The sequence below is a fragment of the Papio anubis genome, chromosome 2, assembly GCF_008728515.1.
Source record: "Papio anubis isolate 15944 chromosome 2, Panubis1.0, whole genome shotgun sequence".
In the NCBI taxonomy this organism is placed as follows: domain Eukaryota; kingdom Metazoa; phylum Chordata; class Mammalia; order Primates; family Cercopithecidae; genus Papio; species Papio anubis.
The window spans coordinates 3,713,847-3,737,561 of NC_044977.1; the positions used below are offsets into that span (position 1 = coordinate 3,713,847).

Genomic DNA, 23,715 nt, shown 5'->3' on the forward strand with positions numbered 1-23,715 from the left:
GGCAAGTGGAAAACAATAACATATATACAGAGATATGGATACAGATATATAGATACATGTATTCTTTCACATAAGCAGTTTTTGAAAATATGGAAGTGACTGTATAGGAAGATATATGAGTATTGTGCTTTTATTCCATACGCATTTGTTATATTGTTGATGAGAACACAATTTAATCATCTAAATATAGATTCTTAATAGAGTAAATTAAACTATTATTGGACTTCCTATTCTTGATGAAGATTCAACCTGTCATCGCCTTTAAGGATGTGAACAGGCAGGTACCAGTGAGTGTTAAAACAAAATAAAATGTTTTAAAATTGGGATCATAATCCTAATCGGTTCATTCAGTTGATGATCTTCTAATATGTATGTTTTGATACATAAATTATATTAGGGTAACGCACATAAAATGCACCGAATGTAACTTTATGGAGGCACTAAATGTAATTTTACCTATATTAATTGTTTATTAATTATTTCTAGAAGACCTTATGGGGTCTAGTAGATTATCATTTTTAATTTTTAATAGTTAAAACAGTAAGAAAGAACATTTCAGTATCTTTTATTAGATTTTAAAAGCAGTACTCTTGGAATTCTTGGAATCCTAGGTCTTAATATTTTTTAGGACAATTTTCCCATCTAATGAGAGTGCCAATGAAATGAAGTTTATATGTAGAAATTTCTGAAAAATATGTAAATGTTTTTCAAGTATAACATTTACTATGGTCATTGTAGAAAGTTGAAAGATATGAAGAAGAAAGTAAAAATTTCTTAAAATTCTAACTGCTATCAGTATGTACGTCTATTTACTTTGAATATTTCTATGCTATGGATACATATATATTTCTGTCATTTTATAGTGGGTATTATACTAAATACAATTTTTTCCACCTACAGTTTTCATGACAGCATAAGTGTTACCTAAATTATTTTTTAAAACTTTCATAAAGACCTCTTTATTTGCTGCGAAGACACTATCTTAGTGCTATGTTCTAATTTATATGACTAAACCTCTCTCAATGGCTATATAGTCTATTTCTGATTTTCCAATATTATAAATAATACTATGATTAGCATATTTAAAGCTGAAGTCTACACATAACTTTGCATTGGAAATGCTATAATATTTTGGTGTCAGTTTCTAAGGACATGGAAGGGATGAATTACCATCTGAATGAACTATAAGAATTTGCAAAGTTTGTTTTGAGATACCTCTTTGGCAAAATGAATATAAAATCATAATAGTCTTAATAACCCTATAATTTCATGTAAAAGCTCTCAAGTATTTTTGTTACTAACTTGAGGAATAAACAATATTTCGATCTGAAGGCAGGGGCTTTAATGTGAAACCAAGGAACAGCAGTATGGTGTTTAAAAGAACAGCTTTTAATAAAATTGGAGTACTATGGTGAGAACAAAGAAACAAGGCACCTGTGTTATACATATTTGAGGTTTTCGATAGTAAGTGAAAGCCTTAATGATAACTAACCTTTTTTCATTTCCAAAGAAAAATTTCCTGAATTTTAACATCTTTTGATATATTCTATACTAGGATGATGTTGGGAGTATGAGTTATTAGTGAAAACTACTCTAAAAGGACTATATGCAAACAATTCTTTATATTATGAAAGAAACATTTTAATTAGCAAAACATGTAGAAAAAAATATGTGCCTTAGTCTCCATTTGTAAAATAAAGGTGTTGGTCAAAATTTAGCACCATTGTTATCTTCTAGTTCAAAACAGTATCAGATGCTCTATTAGGAAAAGGAGTCATAATTACATTATGTAATGACAGTTATCTTGTTTCATATTTTAAATGAGATTATATGAAGGAAAAGTAAGGATACAGAGCCTGGCATATTTTAGATCCATTGTAAATGTTAACTGAGTACAAGTGTAAAATGAGTCAAAAGTTTACTTAATCTACAGGTTTCATCTGCTTTGCAGTTATGTATATATTTGGCCATGGTAAACCATTTAGTTTTATTCCACTACTGGAAACAGAATGAGTTACATAGATGATTGACAGGTTGACTTTGGTTTTCTAAAATTTAAAAACTTTGCCTTTTTCAAACTTCTAAAATTATTTGTTATAAACACAGCTCATGCATACATTCACAATAAAATTATCGAGAATGTTCCTTAAGGAAAAACAAATCAAAGCGCCCAGGGAATTTATTTAAGATTTAAAAATCCCTCTATATTCAGTCTATCTGTCATTCATTGAAAATATTCCCTGGATACCAAAGTGTGAAAAATATACTCTTTGAATAATAGACTAAAATAGCTATCTAATGAAATAGCAATATATTCAAATTAGTGTGTAAAAGTACTTCTAGTTTATAAAACTTTAAAAAGCATTTTGGAAGTCTTGTATATATATGCATATATATATATATACACACTTAATCATATATATGCTGTTTTCTATGATTAAGTAGACTACATCTAAGACTATAGCTAAAATTGCTCTTCAGAAGCCAGACACATGGCTTAACTGTCTTGCTGCAATGATCAATACATTTTTCCAGTCAGTAAACATTTCAGCATCTGTCATATTGGACAAAGCTTTTCTAGGATGCTCTAGTTCTGGCAAAGCATCTAAAAAGAATCAGCACACTGGAGGAACAAGGTTCAAGAAGAACAACTTTAGTTAAGTGATGAGACACAATCTATTAAATAAAAGATCTTCACTTATTCAAGTAATAAAAATTAGTAATTTTGCCTTAAATTCAAAACAAGCAACCAAACACATAAGCAGGCCATCAATCACACCAATTAACTACAGGCTATGCAACCGATAAGGCTGGGATATAGTATACTTGACTAAGCAATAAAACCCCAAAAACATTTATAGAGTACAAAAGCCACATGCCAGGCAATTAATAATAATAAAGCTTTGACCAAAGACTTGATAGTTAAATCTCAGCCCTATCGCTTTTAACAATGTGCCTTTGCACTAAGCTACTTAACCTCTCTGTGTCTCACATTATTCATCTATAAAAAGAGAAAAACTCCTGGGTTTACTGAAAAACTAAAAACATGAAAAATAAATTGTTTGCAATAGAGCCTGGTCCAGAATGAGCGCTTAAGAAAATTTTTTATAAACCATATGTAAGTTAGCTACTAGCAGTTAGTTAGAAAGAAAATATTTTTATTCTTCTTTATTAGTTTTTAATTATTATGAATTATTCATTGTCAAATTTCCACCTAATAGTGCTAAAATAAGATATTTTAAACTTTTCTTCAATCATATAATTTCTGCAATTTGAAGAATCAAGAGATGTCTACCCTGTTCTCTGCTTCTTCTTCTGGTTTGGTCTCAGCACACCCTTATATTACATTCTTTATTACCCTCAAAATAAAATACATATGTAATAAACTATCACATAATTTAATATACAGAAATATATACATACTAATATGTTCACTGAAAAATGAAAAGAAAGTGAATTATACTAAAATCATGTCGATTTTAACATGTAATTCTTAGACTTTTATATACTGAAGACATAATGAAATAGACGTTTGGACTTCCAAGTGAAATCACTGTGAACATGACCTCTACAGATGGAGGCTGATACCGATGTAGCTGTGTAGTATTGTTGAGTCCAACACCAAAAGCCACACTTTCCTCTGTGATGTGATTTCTGTGCAAACTAAAGTATAATCTCTCTTTTCATAAGGTAGTTGTATAGCAAGAATTACTGTAAAAAACTGGAATTAGCTTCTAGGCTCAGTTAATGACAGAATTTTTGCCTCACATGAATTCTCAGTGGGACATTTAGAAGTTTTCATTCGGAAGAACCCTATGTACTGCAGTATATAAAGCTTCCCTGGCCTCTACCAGCTAAATGTTGGCGGCAACCTCTCTTCGGTGATTACAAAAACCAAATGACCCTGCCGGGTTCCAAAATAACCCTAAGAATAGTGATTCTCAAATTATTTTTTAAAGAGTTATTATTAGTGCCACTCCTAAGGAGACTTTTAGACATTTTTATGTTAATCACACTCTCTCAAATGTTATGTTAATGGCACAGACACACTGTGCTTTATACATAAAATGTATGGGTTTTTTTTCACCCCACATGATCAAATTTTCTTCCTCTTGAGGGCATAATTTTCCCATAAGACAGTGAATGCCTGTCTTAAGGGGACTAGACAACCTCCATTGAGAAACAAGGATTATGCTGAGAAATAGAATAGGTCATAGTGCCAGAGTCCTGTCCAGCATACATGGCTGGGGGCTTCAGATCGGTAGCAGATGCCTCGGTCTCCTACTGTGTATGGTTGCAGCTCCCTTGAGACAGCAGTAAATAGAGAAATGTGAGAAGTTGTAAGTCTGTGTAGACACAAATCAAGAGCGGTTCTAAAGAGTCATAGTCAGATCATTTCGGTGTTTAATCCGCTAAAGCTGCTCAAACTCCTCCAAGTTGCTTCCCGTTCCATCCAGATTAAAATCTCAATCCCATATATTGGCCTATAAGGCCCTACATGACCGGCTGCCCCCCGACCTCCCACTGACTTCTGAACAAGCTGACTTCTGGGCGCTCTCCCATAATCACACCAAGTATACTGTTAATATCAAACCCTTGGCATTTACTGTGCCCACTCTTTGGAACCCTTTTCCTCTGATTCCTCTGACATATCACTACTCCCTCATTTCTTACAGATTTGCTAATTTGTTTAATGGCTAAATATATACTGATTAAGCCCGTATTTAAAAATCAAAACTGATCATGCCATTCCAGCACAGACATGCTTACTTATCTGCCAGAATATTTTAAACTACTTATAAACTGAAAAATGACCACATATGTCACACTCCATAAAATTTCCTTAAAAACATCAAGATTGTTTTTAATAGGAAAAAAAAACCTGATGCTTTCAGGTTGACAGAAGAGCATGGGCTCATTGCGTTGCGCATAAATGAAAGGTGTTTCATATTTTCTCACTTGTAGACATTTATATATATATGCATATAAATATAACTATGAAATACACTGAGATTGTTCTTAATTCTTAAAATTGTGATAGAATTTTTATAGGTGTTTTCCAAACATGATCCAAAAATGACATTAAAGACTGACATTGCTGATTCACTCACACTAGACCCTTGTGTAGCAAAAGAGAACTCACAGTCCTTAGGTTTATTGGGTGCACATTTACCTCTGGTTTTATATTTAATTACTCATTCAGAAAAGCTTCCTGTGTTCTGATCAGTCCTCCGAATTACGTCACCAAATGTAAATTTACTTCAAAATATGGTAAATGTGAGTTCTCAGCCAAACTATTAAATTAGAAAAACACTGCAATCAGCTAAAATAAATTCAAAGCTGTTTGCATTATTTCCTAGACATAAAAACTAGAGTGTTCAAATATTTTTCCAAGTTTTTCTACCAATTTCCTGAGTCACTCCATAAAAGATACATATATAACAACAACACACACACACACACTTACGCACACCAAGTTGCACATTTAACAAATGCTAATGTAAGGGAAACATACGTTCTAATTGCATTATTTTTGGCAGATACATTATAAATTTTGAATATGGATTCCCAAAATTACACTCCCATTTCAGATTCTTCTCTATGAAAGCATTTTACATTTCCCCCCGTCACGCAAATCATGTGCACTTCCACTTTGAAGCCTGCACTTTAAAAAAGTAAATGCAAATTTTCATAACAAGACTAATTTTTAATTTTTCTCTTTACATATTGATAATAAATTAGTTGTCAAGGATGATGGTTTGATTTGAAGTCTGTGTAATAGAATGTGATATGTCATTTATGCAGCAAGATTTTCATATTGAGAAAAATGTCCATTCTAAATAATACATGTTCTAAATTCATAAGTAGATTATATTAGGAGGAGATATAAGGCTCTATTTGTTCTTTTTAAAAACCAGTATTGGAATTTTAATTAATTGGCTAATTGATGTACATATGTGTAAATGGGTGGGTTTTATTAAATATTCAATAATTTGGTAAAATCAATTATAAGATACCTTTTTATATTTCTTTAGGATTTTTGGACACATTCATCTGGAATAAATAATTTTAACTTTAGAAATTCATTTGATGTAAGAAGAGGAAACAGCACCATCAAAAATTACTAATTACTGAATATTTATTGACTTTGCAAAGCATATATAAAAACCAAGGCAATATCAGTATATATCTATATATTGATATCTATATGTATATTGGAAACATTTTAATTGTTTTCTCCACAATTAAATTTGAGGTTGGCTTGACCCATTACTTTTCACATTACTTTTAAATTTGACATAAAGAAAATTCAAATTGGGTTATTAGTTAAAAGTTGGCCATTTGGAAATTATTATCCTTTAATTCAGTAAACCAGAGTAGGTAAATTATTCCTAAGAATTACTGATTTTTTAAAACATTAGCTCTAATTTCTCCAAGCTGTTTTTGGAATATCTTTCCAGTCATTCATTAGGTAATTCGTTATTTATTTATTAAGGACCAGTATCTAAGATGTGTGGCTAATTTGGGTTTTAATATGAAGTTGCTACAATTAGCTAAAATTTAAAGGCCAAAATATATAAGAATTGGTATTCGGTCCTCCACATTTTGCTGATTGAAGCACTCAAAGTATTCTGAGGGTAGACATTATAAAAGTCAATTGGGTCTGCTTTTTCTTTCATGAAGAATATTTAATAATAAAGGAAGGAAAATTAAGTCCTTTGGGAATGGCTAATGTCACATACATGATTTTAGATGATGAAGAGGAAGCGATAGGGCTTCTTAAATGGGAAGCATTTTAATTAAGTTTCTGAAAGAGTTTAAATGACTTTAAATACTTCTGAACATCCAATGTGTATCTGTAAACGCAAATTTGTAAATGCAAAAGCAGAGCAATCATAAATCGGAGGTCAGTGTAATAAATCGGAGGTCAGTGTACTAGCTGTGCTTCTTAATCATGAATGTCAGAAAAAAGAGAAGCGTTATAAATAGAGGTACTCTGCCAATCAAAACCAAAAAATCTTCAAAAATTTCTAATACTTAAAAATATATTATATAACAATGAAAATAAAATGAACTCTTGGCAAAGACAAAGCACTGAAATTTCTCTAGGTTTCTTCAAGATTTTATCCTGATATTTATGAGATGTTTAAGTGTTCTTTCAAGTTACTTTTCTGAGAGAAACAATACTTCGTGGTTATATACACAGCAGTGTGTGTGCTTATGTAACACTGGTAACTGCTTACTAATTTATATTTGTTAAATGCTAACTGCTTACTAATTTATATTTGTTAAATGCTAACTGCTTACTAATTTATATTTGTTAAATGCATTTTGATTCTTTTTTTATTTTTTCAATTACTTGATATATAAGCTAGTGTTCAGTGTGTTTTATATTAAGCTTTGAGAATGTAAATCTCAAAATACAAAGTAATTTTCTCTGCACTTATCATGGTATCATATGATTTATGTGAGAATTAGAAAAAATAATAGATTTGTGATTTGATTTGAATTAGATTTTTTCAATTTGGAGATAATTTCTGATTCCATTAAAAATATATTCCCTAATCTTTTACCAACCTGCCTGTTGGCAAAATGCACTTATTATTACAGACAATAATAGATACGTATCATCATTCTTTCGTTGCCATGTTTAAGTTACATTACCCCCATTGCATACTGTGAGGTGGATTCTGTATCAACAAAGTAATATGCTCTCAGAAAACAGCTATCTTCCTGTTGATAAATAATGCAGACAAGTATATGCAATAAAGAGGCATTTTGAGGGGGAGCAAAACTTAATAATTACAGCACCCATAACGATAAGTACCCCTAACAAAGTCACTGGGTATTTGAACACGTATGCTAACTCTTTATGGACACTGTGGTAAACCCTTAGAACTTGCGTGAGAGAACATAGTGCTATCTCCATTTAACAGATTAAAAAAGAGACCCAGAGCGATCATGCCAGTTCTCGCAACACATGCATGGAAGAGTTGGGTTTGGGTCTCAGTATTTCTGCCTTCAGGGTGCCTACTCTTATAGCCTTCATATGACAGAATGCTTTTGAAACATATTGGAAACTTTTTAATTGTTTTCTCCACAATTAAATTTGAGGTTAGCTTGACCCATTACTTTTCACATAGAAATAATTTTGATGATTATTTTTATGAAGCCTTCATTTGTAGAATAAGAAATTTAAAATAGAATAGCAGTGAATGGTGAAATTTCTGGTGGAGATTTCTGGTGGAACTCATCGTCTTCTTCCCCACAAACTTTTTTCAGTTTATCATAGAGAGCTACATTGCTACTCTCTGATAAACGGCTTCATTAAGTGATTCAGGATAATGGGCTGCCAAAGTGTCTTCAAATTATCCACTCATTCTCTCTTAATTCACTTCTCAAATACACAGTTTTATATCACAAAAATCCTCTTTTCTCAGGCAAGAAAAATGCTATACCAAGGCTAGATATTTTAATGCTAGTAATTTTATGGATTCTTTTCTTTATGATAAAAATGAGAGCTGAACCAAGACTACACTACTGTTAAGTCTGCTCAACATTTTCTTGTATTTATTAAACAACAGCAAACTGACATATAGTGTAAAATCTTAATGGAGAAAGTGTTAAACAGATTCAAAGAAAAAAAGGTGGCTACTTGGGCAGGGATTTTGGACAAGTTATAGCAGTGATATATTCATCAGACACACTGTTCTACATCATGATGCCGTCCACAACTAACTGAGTTCTAACACTTTTTAACTAATACATTTTTAACACTTCTGTAACCTAGGAACAATTTCAAATGGCAAATAATAGGTAGTTTCTATGGACTAAAGAACAGTAAAATTTGACATCGTTCCTTTTTCAGAGACATTGTATTCTTAGGTGTGGTTTTACCCTACTTTTGGAGCTCAATTTTTATGAGTTCAAATCTGTAATTTAAAAATCAAAGTCAACTGGAAAATAGTGATTTTCCAGAAATACACTACATAGTCAAATTTGTTGGGTTACATGAGTAGCGTGAGAAAACCAAACAAAACAAAATTAAAAAAAAACATGACATAGACTCCATTTCTTTCAGTATGAATAATATGTTAGAATCAAAAAGTTATATTGGAAATAATGATAGAGGAGATGGTTGAAACCATCATGATGGCATCATTTGGAGCCATTTCTCTGTGGCAGCAGCTGAGATGAATGCTGAATTTACTTCAGTTGAGTTATGTTCATCCTATTAGATTACTCAGAGGCTCATAATATCTGTATACATTTAATTTCTATCACTTTTATACAAATAAAATCAAAGTTGCTGTTGCTTTTCACTGTTTTGAAATCATGCTTCTGTAGAGTTTTAACCTTTCAATATGGAATGATTGAGAATGGATTACCTGAAAATTTGCTTTTCTATTCATGTGCGTGACAGCTGAGTTCAGCTGTTTTCTTAAGCATCTATGGAACAGCTGAACACTTTCTCCTCGTTCCCAGATTTGAAGCTAGGGAACTTGAGGCAACAAAGTTACAATGGAATGTAGATGATCAAGGCGTTTACTTTTCCTTCATCTGCTGCAGCTTTAAGTTGTTTGTGGGACAGTCATGGGTAAAAATCATCTATGGCTCCTGTCCTTTGTACGTATGGGTATATATATTAACACAACTATATCCACCATAATTGCCTATTAGAGAACATTTGCAGTACCAAATAGGTAAGCTCCAAATACTAATCTCGGTCTTAGAATCTTAACTAAAGTTCTTATCTGTCATCTGGCATTTGTATTCACCCTGAAACAACAAGCATAGCAATGTGAAGAAATGGAAGAAAACAAAGTTGCTTTTGTGTCAGGAGCAGATAAGATGATTTGGTGTCATACACTGAAGGCCACTCATGTTCTTCCATCAGTGAAACCTGGTTTTCTGAACAATCAAGCACTGACCAAACGGAAAGAGACATAGGAAGAATAAGCCTGTGTTGCTTTAGTGCAAAAGACAGTGTTACTATGATAATAATTTCATTGTCTATGAAGCATATACTTATCATGACCATTAAAAAACTAGATGATAATTAAATTATTGGAATTTAAAAAATATTAATTTAGTAAATATTCTAAGCTTCAGCTGGAATGTATCTTATTTTACAGAAATGGAGTAACAAATAGATAACGTGAATCCAATTCATTTTTAAGCTCTTTTCTTGTGATAACAATTACAGAGTTTCTCTGGACCTTCCTTGTATCAAAAAACAATAGTTTTAATATTGTAGCTATTCTTTTTTGCCTTGAATTGAACTCACTGCCCCATTGAAATTACGTTTTTTAAAAAAATTCAACTAGATAATTTACAAATATTAATATTATAAACATCGTTTCTTCCCAAAATATTACACCACAAATGATTATGGGCATGCGACACTATAACATCATTCATAAAAGGAAATCTGGAACACTTTCCAGAGTCCTGCTGTGATGTCCTGTGTAGTTTTCAAGTGTCATGCTGTGGAGATAGTCCTCTCTGGTTCTATGAGCGTTTCTAAAGCAATGCCTGAGATCTCTGCCTGTCTGACCACCACTTGTGCTCAGATGATAGCAGAATAAATATTTGCTCTACCAAGAGGTCGGTGACAATTGGATGCGATGACATGCATTTCTGCTCTTTCATCTGCAGGGAAGATCATTATGCTTTCCCTGATAGGGCCCGATCACCTCTGTGGCAGCTCACGGACAAATCCCGCCAACTCGTCATGTTTCCAGGGTGTCTCTATTAGACTGTGAGCTTCAGGCTGTGTTGTAGTGTATCTTGTTACTAATCTTTGCCTGGAGGTAATTCTTTACTTTTTATTTTACTTCATCCTGAAACGATTGATTTTGGGTATTGACCCCAATATCTGATCAACATGACAAGAATATTTTCTCACTGGATAAAAAAGGGATGAGAAATAATAACGACACTTTCTTTTGTAACTTTATATTGTGGATCAAATCCATACACTATTTTAACCTAGTGGATGTCATGTTTCTTTGCAAAAGAGATTTCTAAAAAATACATAAAATATGGTAGGTTGGGAAAGGGAGGAAAAGACAAAGAATAAAGGATGAAACAAATTGTTTTCAATAAAAAATGTATAAGCCAATAAATGGCTCCTAGATTTTCCAAACTAGTACTGTTAAGAAGAGGAAAGACTGCTCGCAGTATGGCGTTCTTGCGGAATTGTGTAGTGTATGATTTTGCTGATAAAATGGCAAAATGAAACACAAAATTGCAAAAACTAGCAATGGTAGTTATTTTTTTCATCTTTAAAATTTTATTTCAAAGTATTTCAGGGCATCTCTGAAGAAACTTTCCTGAGTAATTCTTATATTTCAAAAATTTCTGCAGGAAACACTTGACCTTTGGCCAGTGAGAGCAGAAAAGGAGGAGACTGTTGGAGATAACCATAGAGGATTCATTGAGAATGCTGAGATGTGATGCTTAACAAATAAAACTTCAAGCCTGGGAACATAGTGGATCATAGAGATAACCATAGAGGATTCATTGAGAATGCTGAGATGTGATGCTTAACAAATAAAACTTCAAGCCCGAGAACATAGTGGAACCCAATCTCAAAAAAAAAAAAAAAAAAAAAAAGAAAATCTCACCAGGCACCCATGGCAATTGGTCTGGTAGTCCCCACAGTCCCAGCCACCCACGCCGAGGTGAGATCCCGAGCCTGGAGGTCAGTGCTACAGTGAGCTGGCGCCGCCAGACCCAGCCCAGCGGACAGAGATTCCATTCCAAAAAGATAATAATAATAATAAACATCAACAAAAAAATGCATCCTGGCATATTTATGGAGGGATTTCTCCAAAAGCTTGTGGTTTTGTCAGTCCTATAGGGAAGAGGATGCACTGTGTGTGTGTGTGTGGGTAGTGTAGTGCTGTAGTGGCTACATAAAGGAATAGAACAGCCTAAACATAAGGTGTTTCAGCCACTGAAAGTTATTCCTGGAAAGATGTGTGTTAGGTTTGCAAGTTCAAGTGCAAGAATACACGTTACTTTTGGAGCATTTACGTATAGGTCCTGGAAATTTCCTGATTAGAGTTTTGTTAATGTGAGCCAATTCTTTTTTCTTTATATATAATTCTTTTATTTTCCTTTCCACATAGTTGTAAAGAATTTAGTCTTCCAATCTGATACGGAAGTAGAAACATGGAATTACCAACACATTTCTTTTTCCTTTTTTTTTTTTTATTTTTTTGAGACAGTCTGGCTCTGTTGCCCAGGCTAGTGTGCAGTGGCACAATCTTAGCTCACTGCAACCTCCGCCTCCCTGGTTCAAGCGATTCTCCTGCTTCAGCCTCCCGAGTAGCAGGAATTACAGGCGCCAGCTATACTATTATTTTTTTCTTTGTATTTTTAATAGAGATGGGATTTCACCATGTCAGTCAGACTGGTCTCGAACTCCTGACCTCAGGTAATCCACCCGCGTTGGCCTTCCAAAGTGCTAGGATTACAGGCCTGAGCCACCACTCCCAGTCACCAACACATATGTTAAAATTTGACATTGCAGAATAGAAGACATTGTGGATGTTTATACCCCTCAAATAGCCATTCAGAGGTAGCAATAAATGGATGATGTACATGAACTCACAGTCTCGGGGCCTTGTCTTGTGAAAGAATACCAGAAACTTTATTTTCCGATAATATAATCTTGTGTATAATACAATTCTGCCTCTATAAACATTGCGAAAAGAATACATGATACAAATCTATGACATTTCCTGAAGGATAGATACTGCTTCCTTAGTGAAGTTATCTTTAAGTCTTTATTGCTTACTTTATTTAATTCAGACAATAATTTTCTTTCTGTGTTCTCCCCTGCTTAAGCTCTTATTTAACAGGTGTTATTTTAGTGAGTATGAGCCCTTTTCTTAGTAGATTCTTTTTTCTACTGGTGTTGTTTTCTTAGTTTCTGAATGTATTTGTTTAGAAAAGACAGAAGTTTTAATGATTTCTCATTCATAAACATTTTATAAATGAATGAAGTAAGTTGGTATTGGTTACAATCTCTGATTTATTGTTAAATTATCGTATATTATTATACACCTTAAAAATCGAGGATGATAAAAATAAGCACATTTTACAAATCAAAGTGAAATAACATAATTTGATAATTTGATGTATAGTGAAATCCCTCTACTTCTGGAAACAATGGTCTCTTCTAAGTCTTATTTTTCTTGCCATATGATTGTGTGGGTTCTATAAACTAGACACTTTCTTTACAAAATTAAATAAATCTAAAGGTTCAATTCTATGTTATGTCCATGGTCCAGTATTTTAATTAGATTAAATGTCTACCATAAAAAATTGTTTATTAAAAAATGGGGTTAGCCAGGCATGGTGGTGCATGCCTATAATCCCAGCTACTTGGGAGGCTGAGAGGCGGGTGATTTGTTTGAACCTGCAGTGAGCTGAGATCGCACCATTGCACTCCAGTCTGGGCAACAAGACCAAAATTCCGTCTCAAAAAAAAAAAAAAAAAAAAAAAAAAAAAAATTGGGAGAAGCCTCCAAAAGAATGCAAAGATAAGCAGAGATTAGATATAAGCTCAATACTGAAGCAACATTTTTCTTTATTTGGTGCCTATCCTTTTAATTGAATTTCTCTTTATATATTATTTGATGAATATTCATTGAATAAATGTATTTTTTTCAGAATTTTTACTAGAGCTGAGGAAAGAAACAATAACAAAATAGACACATTTCTTGCCTTCTTGGAGTTTATATTTTATTGGTGCAGAAATAAACATATAAATAAATATATGATGTAAAGTTAGATACTGGTAACTGCTATAAAAACAGGACTGGAAAATTGAGAGTGATATGGTGTGCAGTTCTTTTTAACCTGAGAAGGTCTTTATCAGTTCTTGTCTTTGAATCCTACTACATATAAATCTGCACAACCTGTCTTTTCCCACCAGGTGTTATATTTTAAGCTGTTTTCTATGCCACCATTTTTTGAACCTTGCTTGCAATGATGGAAGACAATGAAGTTTTAAAGGGTCTACTATACTTACTTATTTTTCTATATTTTAGATTCATAGACTTTCTTCTTCAATAACAAATATTTCAATGGATATATTTATACATAACTGTTTTTCCAAAAGTGAAACCATATTCAATAGCTTTTATATATTCCAAAATAACTTACTTAAATGATATACCAACTTCTTGATTGGTACTTTGGTATTTTGAAATGTCCATTTATTCAAGAAAATACACATTGAGTTTCTATGATGTGTCAGGCATTCTAGGTTATGTTGAAAATGATATAAAAAGTCTCCTCCATGAGTTCACAACTTTAAGAAACAGGAAAAATTATAAATAGATGCAAAAAGTTGAATAAACATGAGAATAAATTGGTAAGCTCTAGTTATGGAAAACATGTAAGAAAATGAAATATTTGAAGACATTAAATTGTCTCCAGAACATAAATGCCATCCATTTTGAAGTGGAAGGTTGTCTTTAGCGACCAATGAAATATTTTTTATACATTCAGAAGTCCATGAATAGAATGTGACCAAAAAAAAAATTATAAAGTCTCTGATATAGGCAAAAAATATATATACATTCCCACAGGCATTCAGTTCTATACCAAAAGCTGTAACTTGATATTCTTTGGAAATTAAAATTTGATTGAGGTTTTTTACTTTGGCTTTTATTACTACTGTTTTAATAATATTAAACAACTCTCCATTCATTTGAAAATTGAAGATCTCTCTAAATATATTTCACAAATTCCCCCAAAAGAATATCTGAGAAGTTGAATATGAGCTGTGCATCATAACTTCCTCATTTTGGAGAATCAATTTTCTGTGTCTCAGCAAAATTATCTTAGTTGAGAATGTCTCAGTAAATTGCCTCAGCTTTTCTCACTGAAACTCTTCATTGCAAATGTCTGCACCCATGACTCAATTTTGTGTTTCCCAAAGATTTATTTGAATGGGAAAGGGTCAAAACCCATGAGTTTAAGTTCCTGCACCGCTTCCTATTCTGTTGTTTCTTTGGCATTGGAGACCACCACAGAAATCATTATATAGGATATCTTATAGCTCAGTCACCTCTTAGAAAGTCAGTTCATTTAAAAACATAAAATTGAATTTCTACATTAAGAACTGGTTTATCACAATTGCTGCATTCTTACCATCTTACCTCCACCTTCAATTTTTTTCCAAGCATTATTTGCATATATATGTGTGTGTGTGTGTGTGTGTGTGTATGTGTGTGTGTATTCATTTTGAGACTTTTAAAAATATGGTCCCTAAGCTTACCGAGAAACTGAGGTCTGGGATCTCCCACAGCAGGATAGTTCTCTGAGGAAGTTTTGTGCAGTAGAAAGAACACTGAATTAGAAGTCTAAAAACTTTGATTATAGGACTGTGTCTGTAAATTATTAACTGAGTGAATGTTTCTGATCAAGTCATTTAATTTTTTAGCATATCAGTTTCCTCATCCTTAAATGGAAGTGGTTATGTCCATCCTTGCAATAATGGGATTACTATAGATGTATTTTCATATAATGGACATAAAATAGACTTTCAAGCAAAACAAGCAAAAAGTTATAATAAATTGTACGTACTACAGTGATTAGATTCAAGTGCAAGGAGTGTGATAAATCTAATCGATATTAGACTTTGGAGGATCATGAATTCCTTCTTCAGTACTCTCCAAGAGAGACAAAGATTTGGAATTTATGTTAAAAACAAAAACAAAAACAAAACAAAACAAAAAAACAAAAAACATCGAGGCAACCTGTATGTCCAGAGAAAATATGGTCAGTAAGACCAGTCATGTATTTCAGAATGGTCTAAGTCTCAGACCCATTGACATGCCTTTTCTGAATCATAAGAAGGAGAAAAAAAGAGAATAAATGAGATAAAGAGAGAGAAAGAAAAAGAAAGGAAAGAAAGGAAGAAAAAGAGAAAGAAAGGAAAGAAGAAAGAAAGAAAGAGAGAAAGAAAGAAGGAAGGAAGGAAGGAAGGAAGGAAGGAAGGAAGGAAGGAAGGAAGGAAGGAAGAAAGAAAGAAAGAAAGAAAAGAAAAAGAGAGAAATAAAGGAAAGCAATAGAAGGATAATGGTCCAGTAATAATTTGGTACTGGGAAATTCAGCTGGAAGCAAAGCAAGTGAAATCTCTGATTGTTCCAGCTTGCACTGCTTGCAGTCCCCATTGATCTCTTCACCATGACTTTCCAACTTCCACTCAAATCAGTAAAGCAGAACACGAAATAGGCCAAAGAATGATTAAAACTAAAGTCTTAAGATTAGCGAATAGCTTCAAGGTACTTTGAATCTTCTTCTTTTACTGGAGGAATTTCCAGTAAAAATAAGTTTATTGGCATGCCTTTTCTGAATATTCAGCAACATTTTAAGAGGAGCATTTCCTCTCTCCAAACTGATTCCTAGGTCCATTTCTATGTCTCTTTTTGAAGATAAATATAGATAGATATAGGACTTCTAAAGTTCTACTTTTAAAGTTCTAAGCTTTACACATGCACACGTGAGCGCGCGCGCGCACACACACATACACACACACACACACACACACTTCCACCTGTGATGACCTATAGGATGATAAACCGTAGAAAAGACATTGACTATTCTTGCCAGTTAGTTCAGAGGCAGGCAAACATCAAATTCATAGTCCTGTCCTGTAACACATGAGACATATTCAGTCCTAAAGACTAAAATAGTGGTTTACAAATGTTTGTTAAAAACACAGACATATCTAATGATCAAACTGTGGAGGTATTGCATTTCCATACAGAGTGAATAAACAAGTTAGTGGCTCTAGACAGTAATATGTTTATCAACCACCAATTGTAAAGTATCAACTTTTAAGTTATTCTAATGAGTCCCTGTAATATTTGCTGTTTCTAATTTTATTTTCTTGTTACCCTCAGAACAAAGTGCTAAGATGCAACAAATATTATTACATATCTAGCATATGAATATCAACAAATTTTAGCAACATATTTGAACTTCATGTTAAATTACACACATGGCCTTTGGATCTGTCTGCTCAAAGTCTTTACAAGTCCCAGGAATTGTAAGAGTTAACCAGAAAAAGCCAAACAAAACTCTTGCAATAACATCCAGAACAATATTGCAGATGTATGGAGCTCACCGAATGTGGAGCCCATTTATTTTGCATGCACATTTAATGTGCAAAATTATTTTTAAGTTCTAAAGCAACCTCTTGGAAATGCTAAGAACTGCAAAGCTACGTAGACCCTGATGCATTCCTAAATATAATGAAGACAAAAAAGAAATGCTCCAAGAATTCAAAACCCTGGTTACTCACGGTTCTTTTCACCTTTCCACCTTGACCCAGCTTTCGTTCTGTCCGAGACACCCACAGGAGAAGTTATCTGAGCCATCGAGAGCAGCAGCATCAGTAACAGCACAGCCATGCCAGGTAAAAATAACCTCTATTGAGAGTTCTGTCACAGACGAACCTGAAGGTTCTTACTGGGAATAGAAACCTGGAGCCAATCCTGTCATTTTATTCAGCAGAAATGCAAAGATGCTGTTTTTCCCATAAATTTTTAAAAAGCAGGTATGTTCTCATCAAGGCTTCTATTTGAATTATGCAGGAAACGTTAAAAAAATTAGAAGAGATGTAATACCTTCCTTTATATATAAGCACAAATGCCAGGAGAGATAAGCTGACAGCTTTCTCTGGTCTTTCTGCAGCTGCTAGTTCCTAACCTGCTCCCGCCATCTCTCACTTTTTCCATGTGTTTGTCAGCATTTCTCATAACATGATAATAAGGAAAAGCTGTGATTTCAGCAGTTTCCCATCTAGCCATTCTGTAGCACAGATTATAGTACTTGACAAAATTGAATATTTAATTTTGGCACTGCAAACACACCTCACTTCATTTTAAACAGAGGTGGTTGTTAAGGAAAGAAAAAAATCCCACTTGTTCACAGAGCTCTAACATCTTGGAGAAAGGATTAGATGTATAAATATCTGCTGCTAAGACATGATAAAAGTGCCTCTGGAAAAGGGGGTGGTAAACAATCATCTTTCTTACTTAGCTTGTACTGTGGGATTTCTGTATTCAGAGAATACTGTATAAAGACAGTATGCCAAAAATATTCAAAATTCATGAAGCAGGAAAAATGTACTGTACACAGCACATTGAAGGATCATCTGCAATGCATCATAAACACTGGTTTGCCTGGTAAATACATGTTGGTATATTCCATCTCTCCTGTTTTCTGGAGAATGATTTTATTGCCTCATGAGCTGATATCTTTTTTTTTTTTTTGGAAATCAGAATCATCTGCTTTACAATGAAGTCCGCTTCCCATGGGCAAATGGAAATATTGTATTGATTATACTGAAACTATAGTAGAACAATATTAGCTCACCTTCTGTTTGGGACCAAATTTATTCATTTTTAATAAAATATTGTTATGCTTCCAAGAACATTATCGAACAATATATATATATATTTCTTTTAACAAGCACATAAAGTTATTTTCAGATATTGCTAAACACATAATGTTCTACAACCTGAGCTATTTCTACACTTAAAGAGCTCACACGGCTGCCAAATTATCTTTAAAAAACATGTAACTGATAACACGCTATTTACTGTTAGCTCCCTGTTCTGTAGCAGAGTGAAAATAAAGTAAGGTCAAGAGGCAGATAGGTAGAATAAATGAGTGAAACAGGCTGGGTACAAGGCAAGAGGGATCGGTGGGGATAGTGGCCAGGTGCAGAGAATGTTCTGTGAAACGAGTAAGTTCAAGAGCCAAACAGATAACATAAATGAGTGAAACAGCCTGGGTATAAAGCAAGAGGGATCGGTGGGGATAGTGGCCAGGTGCAGAGAATGCTCTGTGAAAAGAGTAAGTTCAAGAGCCAAATAGGTAGCATAAATGAGTGAAACAGGCTGGGTACAAGGCGAGAGGGATCGGAGGAGATTGTGGTCAGGTGCAGAGAATGCTCTGTGAATGGTGGCAGCTGCCAGTAGACTTCAGATGAATGTTACCATATGGGTTACAGATTCAGGATTGCTAGATGTTTCAATTTCAAGGAGAAGCTAGAAATTGCTATTATTATGAGAAACCTCTTAATTTTTAAGGCAAAAAGAACACAATTTCAAGTTTCTTAACTAGGCATAAAAGGAAGACCATTCCATTCTGACTATGTTTCCAACTTATTTTTTGCCAAATTTTTGATTAAAAATATACTTTAAATGCTTATACTTGATAATTTATTAATGGCAAAGATTCATAAAGTGAGCTTAGTGAGAGAGACATGTATAAAGAATTTTTTATCTGCCACGATAAATTCAATGAAAATCCATATACTGTTTTCATGAAATCAGAGAGGAGAAAATATCTGACTACCCGAGGGCATCAGGGAAGGCTTTCTATTTTTTTCATTCCTTCTAGGAGCCATAAAACCTAATCATACCAAGAAACTTTCCATTTTCCAAAAAAGCATGAACTTCCAGTCTGTCAGAACTTTTTATTTACTTTCTCCTTGAAATACCTTTTTTCCCATCCCTTCTTTACATACTCCTAATAATGTATAATAGCTGAAGAGAAGTTTATCTTCTCAGAGTTTCCCAGGAGTTATCATTAATTTTTCCTAGGACTTCTTCACCTGGAAGTAGAGAACTTCACACATTATATTAAGAGTCTCTCTCTCTCTCTCTCTCTCTGTCTCTCTCTCTGTCTCTGACTCTCTCTCCTCTTTCTCTTTCTGTGCATGTGTATGTGTGTGTGTATCTTCAATACTAGGTATACAGCTCATTGTGGGCTTCGCTTTATTATATTTTCTTTATATTTCTAAATTCAGTTATGATTGCTGTACATGAAAGAAAATTGTCAGAAGTTTGTTGAGCTGATGGTACATTTTACTGTTATGGATGTTAATTTGAGCTGATACATTTTAACATTAAAATATGACTCTTTAAAGCAACCAAGATAACTTCTTTCATCCTCTGGGTGTATATTTATTTATATATTGTCCTTTGTTTTCCTTGGTAATTAGTATTAGATGTTATAGATAAATTTTAAAAAACCTCATTACATTTATTCCTTTGTAGTGTGAGACAATCATAATCATCAAATAAAAGCAACACTTTAGTCTTCTATAATCCATGCTACACTAGTGAAACTCAAAGCTTATATTCAGTATTAATTTTAGGTCATAAGTATTGAGAGATTACAAAGAGAGAGCCATTATAAATATGGGAAGCTGGATCTAGAAACACATTCTAAGACTAGCTTTCAAATCTGCAATTTTTAACATAAAGGACTGAAGATTATCAGCAGATGGGTGTAGTCTGATCTAAAATTATGAATTGGTTCAAAGCCAGTTATTTGGCAGTCACATCCGAAATTGCACATGTCCAGAGCTATTTCAACTTAAAACATTAAGCAGGCAAACTGCATTTCTGCACCGTCTCTTCCTTCTTGTTCCGAGTAGTTGTCCCACTTGGCTGTGCAAACTCACTCTGGTCTGAGCCCATGGAGTTGAGCAATCCCATTCTTCCTAAGTGAAACTGCTCAGTACCATCATGTCACTAACCACATAAATACATCCTGACTCATGGAAGTTAATGTGAGTAGTTGAAAGCCTTATGTCATTCATTCATTCAACAAGTATTTTCTGAGCTCCTAACATGTGCATCTTTATACCGTATTTTGTAGAACAACGGCGAGGAATTACAGTGAAACAATAGATGTAGTCCCTGCCTTCATAAAGCTGATATTCTAGTGAGTTGAAATGGACACTATATAATAACATCTTACTTTTAAACACATACTTTTAAATTGCATCTGTAATAAAGTTAAAGAGAAGATTTCCAGAGATTATAACCACGGGGCTTAATTTAAAGGTTCTTTGAGAAAGTGATGCATAAGCAGAGAAAGGAAGAATAAATAAGTACATGTGGGGCAAAAGCAGGAAAAGCAGAAAATGGGAGTAGTCACACAGGAAGCTTATACAAAAATTCCTCAGGCATAAAAGAGCTTGTCACATACTAGGATGAAAGAATAGCTAGAAATATGGGCAGAGACCTTTTCAGTTCAGGCCCTGGAAACTATGTTAAGAATTCTGAACTTCATTCTGTGGTTTTAAGAAGAAGCAGATTTTTGCATTAAAAGGTTACTCTTCTTTCAATAGAGAGAATAAGTTAGAAAGTGTCAAAGTGGAAGCAGGAAGACCAGTTAGAAGACCATCTGATTAGTTAGCTGAAAAATGTATCCTGGCAATGATAGAAATAAAGAAAAGAAGTGGAAAATGAATAGCTTAGAAACATTTTCTGGAGGCAGAAGCAATGATGTTGGTTGGTAAATTACACATAGAAAGTGAGTTAAAAGGGGTTTTAAGGTTGCAGCTAGGTTTCTGGGATAAACATTTATCTCAAGGTAGAAATATTTAAGCAAATTTGGAGATCAAGGATGAAAAGAACTTAATGTTCCTGTCATTGGTAAATAACTCAAAAATGTCACTATCACTTCAGACTAGATAGAGAAGGAATGGTGAGTGTTGGGTGAGAAAGAAAACAAACACAGACCAATATAAAAAGATAACACTTCAAATCTAGTAAGAATCAGCCTATTTGTCTACATTCTTATATAAAGAATATTTGAATTAAATAGAACCACAATGGCTACAAAATGGCAAATGTATTTACAGAGGTAAGAGTTGTTAACTAGAAAACTCATTAAGCACTATTGCAGCAGTCCAGGCAAGAGATGATAAATGACTTAGAGTTGTCGTAAAGATAGAAAGAAGTATGGATATGAAAGAGGTAATGTTGGGCAGGGTGCTGTGTCTCATGCCTGTAATCCTGGCACTTTGAGGCTGAGGCAGGAGGATAGCTTGAGACTAGGAGTTCAAAGCCAGCCTGGGCAACATAGTAAAACCCCATCTCTACAAAAAAAAATACAAAAATAAATAAATAAATAACCAGGTGTGAGGGCACACACCTGTAGGCCCAGCTACTAGGGAGGCTGATGTGGGATGATAGTTTGAGCCCCAGGAGTTCAAGGCTGCAGTGAGCCATGATCATGCCACTGCGCTCCAGCCTGGGTGAGAGAGTGAAACACTGTCAAAAAAAAAAAAAAAAGAAAAGAAAAGAAAAGAAAAGAAAAAGAAAGAAAAAAAAAGAAAGGAGTAAAATTGAAGTTGACAAACTTGGTGGTGTTTTGGTTGGAAAATATGCAACCGTAGCTGTTACTTACAGACAGTAATGCTCATCCATGTGTACCACTAGTTGTTACTTCTTGATGTGAGGCATCTCCATACAGTATTTTGTAGAATAATGCACTTGTCTGGAATATAATACTCTGAGCATAAGTACAGATGTTAAAAGGACACATTTATGCCTATGGCACTTTGCAAAAGGCTTACACAAACATTGTCTCCATTAATCCTGAAGTCAGTTTTGTGAAGTTAGGCTGATCATTCATACTTTCTCAGTTAAAACAGTAACAATAACAAACCAACTCCGATGTTTGAGAGGATAAAATACTTTTCCAACGTCAAATATCTAGATTAACAAAATAGCGGAACTCACATGGTGGTTTTAAAATATTTCCACAAATATGTTGATACTCCCTCCTTCAAGAAGTGGATCTTAATTTCCATCTTCTGGATTGTGGGTAAGAGGGTGGAAATGATGGTGTGATTCTACGACTAGACTGTAAAAGATACTGGGATTTTCTTTCTGCTCTCATGCTCTCTCTTTTTGATCATTCACCCTGGGGAAGCCAGCCACCATATTATTGAGAAATCTGTTGCAGCCTGTGGAGAGACTCACAGAGCGAGAAACTGAGGTTTAGTCCACTAACCAGCAGGGAACTGAGGTTTGCTAACAATCATGGGAGTCAGTGGATGGACGAAGATGACTACAGACCTGGCTTACAGCTTGACCATAACTTTCATGAAAGACCCTGAGCTAGAACCTCTCAGCTAAGCTACTTCTAGATTCCTGATCCTCTGAAACTGTATGATTTAATAGATATTTGTTGTTTTAAGCTGCTGAACTTTGAGGGTAAAATTTATTACACAGCAATAGATAACTGCTATAGTCTGGATCCCAAGTAACTACTTATTCTCTTTTCATCCCAACTACTTCCAGAACCATGGTTATAATTCCCGCATCAGCTGGAGGCCATGACTGCAATTATAACTTTAATCAACATCACTGTAGAATCTCTTTTACATCAGTGAGCCCAAGTAAAAATGTATTATTATGGGGGACACCGATTTGCAAAATTGCATTATAATCAATCCTATAGATTTGTTTTGTTGGATTAGAGAAGTGTTTTTGAGTGAGACATTTAGCTCCCAGCTCAGACAGTTCTTAATACTTCCTGATTTTCTATTCCAGCCAGATGGTTATGCATGTTTAAGTTATGGTTTTGGTTTTAGAATGTATTATAACCAGATCATTACAAAAATGCCATCACTATCTCATATAAAATTGCCTCTTCACAAAGTATATAATCCTATGAAGCCCCTAGGACAGCACTGGACACACTGTAGACCCCCAAGCAATATACAAGTGATTCGCTGATATGATATTCACCTAGAATGAACATCAGCGTGGTGGAATAAACACTCTGAAACGTGTTTTCTTGTGTTTTTACAGTTCTTACTCTCTCTAAGAAGCTTTATGTTTATCTCTGGTACCTGTACGGGCACTGGTG

General features: G+C 34.0%; 1 protein-coding gene across 6 annotated transcripts in view; it reads right to left on the minus strand.

Moving 5' to 3' along the window:
* Nucleotides 1-23,715, minus strand: part of ROBO1 (roundabout guidance receptor 1) — a 1,151,573-nt gene that overhangs the window by 775,457 nt on the left and 352,401 nt on the right. Inside the window, exon 1 of one of the 6 annotated variants that reach the window (XM_031661738.1) lies at nucleotides 17,333-21,914. The exons of the other annotated variants lie outside the window; for them this stretch is intronic. Coding sequence (XP_031517598.1) covers nucleotides 17,333-17,441 — 109 coding nt within the window. The 5' untranslated portion in view covers nucleotides 17,442-21,914. Of the gene's footprint in view, nucleotides 1-17,332; nucleotides 21,915-23,715 lie in introns of those variants that run through there. 6 annotated transcript variants of the gene reach the window in all.